Raw genomic sequence first — 7,155 nt, 5'->3', positions numbered from 1 at the left:
TGAAAATTAAAAACTCTTTATCCAAGCCAGCATCTAAAGTAGAATTCTTAATAACTACATGTTGCCCACTTTCTTCAGTGAACCTGATGTTCTATAATGAGCTCCCCAGTGGGAGGCACATTTCATACCAACATTGACTGGTTGCCAAGGAGACTCCACTGTTATTCTGGACAAGCTCCTGTTTCCTCTCGCCCTTTCTACTAAAAAGGAAGGGAACTCATGGTGCAAGTTCAAAGGCAAATGCTTGGGACGTAGAGGCTAGAGATACAGCCTACTAAGTTCTCTGTTTCATCCATCAGTAACAAAAGTATGTGAGCTCAAATGATAACAACTTACGGTTTTAGGCTCAAAGGGATATCAGTGTCCAAAAACAGAATATGCTTCCTTGCATAAATCCAAGGGGAAGGCCAATGGTAATCAGCAGGTCCAAATAATCTATTCCTGGCTTCATTGGAGTCAGAAAGTTTCACTAGTAAGACAAACTGCTATTCTGAACAAAACCATCCTTTATAGATTGTAGCCCCCAGTCAGAGATAAAGATAGTCCTTCACACAGAGTTCCAAAATTTTGAACTTTAGAAACTATTTGTTGTTTTTCTTCCAGTACTGTGCCATTGATTCTTGCATAAAGTTCTGGAATGCTGGCTCTTCGCGGCTTTCCTCTGTAACTATAAGGAAAAAAGAAGTTGAGTTATTTTCAAACTCTACCCATTAGACAGGTGGATTAGAGCCACTGTCTCTCATCCATAAGAAATAGTACATGTAACCTTGAACAACATGGGCTTGAACTGGGTGAGTCACCTTACACACTAACTTTTTTCAGTAGTAAATACAACATACAGTATTACATAATCCACGGTTGATGAAATCCACAAATGCAGAACCACAGAATCAGAGGGCCAACTCTAAGTTGGTTGTATGAGGACTGTTAAAACTGTACCAAGGGGGGGAAAAAAAACTGTACCAAGGATAATAGGTACCCCAGTCCCTGAGTTGTTCAAGAGTCAACTGTACGCTTTCTAAGACACTACATGTTCACTTCTCCCAATAAGGAAGTATTTCCTAGAAGCAGGTTCTATTTACCATGTTGCCCAAAATGTACAATTTCTTTGACCAATAGGTGGGGAGATGCTTCCCTCATAAAGTAACTAAAATGAGGTCCCACTCCTACATATTTTTAACTGAGAGAAATGAAAACCTGTGTCCACACAAAAACCTATTAACCAATCTTTATAGCAATTTATTTTACCACAGCTTAAACCTGGCAACAACCCAAATGTCACTTGGCTTGTGAATGGACAAACAAAGGCACATTCACATAATGGAATATTACTAAGCAATCTTAAAAAAACATATTACACATGCAATAACATGGAAGGATCACAAAAGCATTACACTATGAAAAAAGTCAAGTTAAATATGTGATTCCACTTACATGACATTGTGGAAAAGGCAAAATCATAGGCACAAAAATCAGATAAGTGGTTGCCAGGAACTGGTGTAGGGAAAGGAACTAAATAAAAATGGGCATGAGCAAAATTTTAGGGTGATGGAAGTGTTCTGTTTCTTGCTTATGATGGTAATTACTACAAGACTATATGTATTAAAATTCATCTAACTATACACTTGTGGTGTTAGAGAAGACTCTTGAGAGTCCCCTGGATTGCAAGGAGATCAAACCAGTCAATCCTAAAGGAAATCAACCCTGAATATTCATTGGAAGGACAGATGCTGAAGCTGAAGCTCCAATACTTTGGCCATCTGATACGAAGAATGGACTCATTGGAAAAGACCCTGATGCTGCGGAAGACTGAAGGCAGGAGGAGAAGGGGACAACAGAGGATGAGATGGTTGGATGGCATCACTGACTCAATGGACATGAGTTTGAGCAAGCTCTGGCAGTGATGAACAGGGAAGCCTGGCGTGCTGCAGTCCATGGGGTTGCAAAGAGTTGGACACAACTGACTGAACGGAACTGAACTGAACTATACACTTTAAAGGGGTGGGATTTATTGTTTGTAAATTATACCTCAATAAATATTATTAAATGAGGCAATTTACATGTTAGCATCCAGCACACTGAAATAGAGGTTTACCCTTGAGCACAGCAAGGACCTAAAAGGGTTGTTTCAAGAAATAGATTCTGTCCACAGTCCATAAAACTATGCCACATAAAACCCTTTAGGGTTTCCAAAGCCATTCTCTCCTCAATGTTACAGTCCCTTCTGACTAGTTTAGGTTCACTAAGGCCTCCTGTATTCTTAAAACAATTATAATAAACAATCCTGGGTTCCTCAAAATTGAGTTAGGACCTAAAGATGAGAAGACACAAGACTAAGAAAAGGCCATAATCAAGCTCAGTACTAACCATTCTTGTGGAAGGCCAGGAACTCTCAATGTATGGAACTCCTTCCTGGTGCTATATCCTTTACCATTTCCTCTCCCCCCTATTACTGGCTGCATGGTTAAAGTCTCTCAATGACAGAAAGCTCCCAGGCAAACAATGAGAGGATAAGCAGTTGTTCTGTTTTCATGAGTCACCTCAGCCACCTCTCACCTCTGTGGTCAATATCATCAGTATCACTGTCTGCTTCCTCATCCTCTTCATCCAAGGTTCCCCGAGTCAGGATCAAATCAGAAGGGTCCAGCACAGGAGATGAGCTCCCTGCATGTAAAATACTATCAGCAGCATGTCAGGAACACAGGGCTCCTCAAAAGGGTAATTTTGAATCAGTAAGTAACTATGATTAAAAATTAGCAGGATGAAAGTGATCATGATAAAATGCAGGATCTTTTCTCTTTTAAATGTACTATTCACACCATTAAACATTTCTACACTAGTTTATTTCACAAAGTGCCAGTAACCCAAGAGGTCTCATTTTTAAGTCGAGGAAAAACTCAACTCTCAAGAAGCTTGTCTTAGTAGTAATGTCATTTGTTTTTACTAGCTCTCAGCTTGAAAGCAGCTATGGTTTTTCCTATGAAGGCTAAAGACATGTGAGCAGACCCAGTGTGCTGGTAAGTCCAGCATAAAAGTGTGAAGTGTTCAGGAAACTTCCTGATGGAAATTTAAGTTCAGAGAGGGTCTGAAGAGAACAGAGGGTGAAATGACAGAGGAGCTGAGTATTTTTCAAGAAAAGGAGAATTTATGATAAAGACCCTCCAGAAAGCAGGCATAGAAGGAACATACCTCAACATAATAAAAGCCATATATGAATGATAAACCCACAGCAAACATTATCCTCAATGGTGAAAAATTGAAAGCATTTCCCCTAAAGTCAGGAACAAGACAAAGGTGCCCACTCTCACCACTACTATTTAACATAGTTTTGGAAGTTTTAGCCACAGCAATCAGAGAAGAAAAAGAAATAAGAGGAATCCAGATTGGAAAAGAAGAAGTAAAACTCTCACTGTTTGTAGATGACATGATCCTCTACATAGAAAACCCTAAAGACTCCACCAGAAGACTACTAGAGCTAATCAATGAATATAGTAAAGTTGCAGGATATTAAATTAACATACAAAAATCTCTTGCATTCCTATACATTAACAATGAGAAAACAGAGAAATTAAGGAAACAATTCCAATCACCATTGCAACAAAAGGAATAAAATACTTAGGAATAAATCTACCTAAAGAAACAAAAGACCTATATATAGAAAACTATAAAACACTGATGAAAGAAATCAAAGATGACACAAATAGATGGAGAAAAATACTGTGTTCATGAATAGGAAGAATCAATATAGTGAAAATGAGTATACTACCCAAAGCAATCTATAGATTCAATGCAATCCCTATCAAGCTACCAATGGTATTTTTCACAGAACTAGAACGAATAATTTCACAATTTGTAATGGAAATAAAAACAGCCTCGAATAGCCAAAGCAATCTTGAGAAAGAAGAATGGAACTGGAGGAATCAACCTGCCTGACTTCAGACTATACTACAAAGCTAAAGTCATCAAGACAGTATGGTACTGGCACAAAGTCAGAAATAGAGATCAATGGAACAAAATAGAAAGCCCAGAGATAAATCCACACACCTATGGACACCTTATCTTTGACAAAGGAGGCAAGAATATACAATGGAGAAAAGACAATCTCTTTAACAAGTGGTGCTGGGGAAACTGGTCAACCACTTGAAAAAGAATGAAAATAGAACACTTTCTAACACCATACACAAAAATAAACTCAAAATGGATTAAAGATCTAAACGTAAGACCATAAATCAATAAAACTTCTAGAGGAAAACATAGGCAAAACACTTTCTGACATAAATCACACATAAATCTATGACCCACCTCCCAGAGTAATGGAAATAAAAGCAAAGAAAAACAAATGGGACCTAATTAAACTTAAAAGCTTTTGCACAACGAAGGAAACTATAAGCAAGGTGAAAAGACAGCCTTCAAAATGGGAGAAAATAATAGCAAATGAAGCAACTGACAAAGAATTAATCTCAAAAATATACAAGCAGCTCCTGCAGCTCAATTCCAGAAAAATAAACGACCCAATCAAAAAATGGGCCAAAGAACTAAACAGACATTTCTCCAAAGAAGACATACAGATGGCTAACAAACACATGAAAAGATGCTCAACATCACTCATTATCAGAGAAATCCAAATCAAAACCACAATGAGGTACCATCTCACACCAGTCAGGATGGCTACTATCCAAAAGTCTACAAGCAATAAATGCCGGAGAGGGTGTGGAGAAAAAGGAACCCTCTTACACTGTTGGTGGGAAAGCAAACTAGTACAGCCAACTATGGAGAACAGTATGGAGATTCCTTAAAAAACTGGAAATAGAACTGCCATATGACCCAGCAATCCCACTTCTGGGTATACACACCAAGGAAACCAGAATTAAAAGAGAGACGTGTACTCCAATGTTCATCGCGGCACTGTTTACAATAGCCAGGACATGGAAGCAACCTAGATGTACATCAGCAGATGAATGGATAACAAAGCTGTGATACATATACATGATGGAATATTACTCAGCCATTAAAAAGAATGCATTTGAATCAGTTCTAATGAGGTGGATGAAACTGCAGCCTACTATACAGAGTGAAGTAAGTCAGAAAGAAAAAACACAAACACTGTATACTAACGCATATATATGGAGTTTAGAAAGATGGTAATGATGACCCTATATGTGAGACAGCAAAAGATACACAGGAGTAAAGAACAGTCTTTTGGACTCTGGGAGAAGACAAGGATGGGATGATTTGAGAGAGTAGGGTTGAAACATGTATATTATCATATGTGAAGTGGATCACTGGACCAGGTTCGATGTATGAGACAGAGTGCTCAGGGCTGGTGCACTGGGATGACCCTGGGGGATGGAATGGGGAAGGAAGTGGGAGGGGGGGTTCTGGATGGGGAACACATGTGCGCCCATGGCTGATTCGTGTTAATGTATGGCAAAAACCACTACAATATTGTAAAGTAATTAGCCTCCAATTAAAATAAATTAATTTTAAAAGAAAAATAGAAAAAAATGGAAAACTGAATATACTAATAGAAGTAAGCTCCCTACACAGGGAAACTAAGTAAGGGCTGAGCTCCAATAATCAGGAGAAAGTCTAATCAAGTGGGTTTGAGTCCTGAGCAGAGGATTCAGCTTGTTAGGGAATGGTCTCTAGGAGAACCTAACATCAAGCCATGTAACCTAAGGCCATGGGATGTCTCGACCACTCCCTCTTCAGGAGCCTAAAAGGTTAAAAAAGCTCAGTTGGGAAACATGGGTGGCCAATTACTTGTTGGATCTAGGATTTATCTAAATTGATTGACAGATATAAAATACCACATTTACTTTATCCTTTTCTCTTTCTCTCCCTTAAATCCAAACACGTAACTACTAAGTGGAGATAACTGTACCCTTCTTTTAGTTCCTAACACCAGAAGACCCTCCAGTACCTGCGGCAATTCCTGTGTCCAAGGCTACAGAGCCCATATCTTTCTGGAGGCGTTCCAGTTGTTCTTTCTGCTGCTGGCTCTGTGCACTGGCCTATATACATAGAAAAATATGTCATTATATTAAAAAAGAAGGCCCAAGTTAGATGCCAGACTTCTAATGGAAATGACAAATTATACAAATACTAGAGGCTACTTAAACAATGAGGGAGATAAGGGATGAATGATGACAGAAACACTAATCAGTGTGGGCCCATATTAGCATAAATTCATTCTAAAGGGCTCTGCAGACTGTATTAGAGGTTTCAGAAACTGGACACAGAATCTTCAAAAGAACCCTCAAGTATACATAGCAGGAAGGCTGAATGATAAGATGTCCAATGGAGCCAATGGGGACAGGACACCTGATCATTTGGGGTAAGAGTTATGAACTGCCTCTCTGTTCTTAAACAAAATTCTACAACAGCCTTTAAATGGACCTTGGAGTCAGGGTGGAGGTGTAGCACTAGAAGGGCTCAGCACATATAACAGGATAAACCTGATTTTTATTACTTCAAATTTAGAGAAGAAAAAAAGAGATCTTTCTGCATCCAGACAGCATACATACAAATTTACAGATCAAATTAACAAGTATCTAAAGGATACATTATATCTAAAAGATACATGTATCCTTCACAAGTATCTAAGTGACAGTGAAAGTCGCTCAGTCCTATCTGATTCTTTGCGACCCCATGGACTGTAGTCCATGGAATTCTCCAGGCCACAACACTGGAGTGGGTAGCCTTTCCCTTCTCCAGGGGATCTTCCCAACCCAGAGATCGAACCCAAGTCTCCTGCATTGTAGGCGGATTCCTTACCAGCTGAGCTACAAGGAAAGCCATTACAAGTATCTAAAGGATAAACCAAAACAAAATAACTTACGATAGAAGGATTAGGACATAGTTTGAGACTGTTTTTTAGTAGCCCTAAAACACAAACAGCCTCTTATCTTACCAGTGATTTCTTCAGACGTTCATATTCGGGACGATACTCTCTGGAAAGAGAAACACTCTAAATCCCTTTGATTAATAACTTATCATGTTACTTCTATTTTCCTAGTATTTTGATGATAACAAAAGATCTTATGTCACCAAACATCAGATGTAACAAATCTTAGTCACTAAGACTCTATCCCTAAGGAATTAAAAGCAAGGTACATGCCCCCCACCCTGAAACCAGCAGAGACAAAAGACTGA

General features: G+C 38.9%; 1 protein-coding gene across 1 annotated transcript in view; it reads right to left on the bottom strand.

Moving 5' to 3' along the window:
- GPN1 (GPN-loop GTPase 1) overlaps positions 1 to 7,155 on the bottom strand; it is a 26,044-nt gene continuing 18,889 nt past the window's right edge. The window contains exons 11-14 of the mRNA XM_061155064.1: positions 6,914 to 6,953; positions 5,924 to 6,014; positions 2,557 to 2,664; positions 1 to 667 (exon numbers count right to left, since the gene is read on the bottom strand). Coding sequence (XP_061011047.1) covers positions 582 to 667; positions 2,557 to 2,664; positions 5,924 to 6,014; positions 6,914 to 6,953 — 325 coding nt within the window. The 3' untranslated portion in view covers positions 1 to 581. The remainder of the gene's footprint in view (positions 668 to 2,556; positions 2,665 to 5,923; positions 6,015 to 6,913; positions 6,954 to 7,155) is intronic.

This window comes from Dama dama, chromosome 11, assembly GCF_033118175.1.
Source record: "Dama dama isolate Ldn47 chromosome 11, ASM3311817v1, whole genome shotgun sequence".
NCBI lineage: Eukaryota > Metazoa > Chordata > Mammalia > Artiodactyla > Cervidae > Dama > Dama dama.
This window is presented reverse-complemented; position numbering and strand designations above follow the sequence as displayed.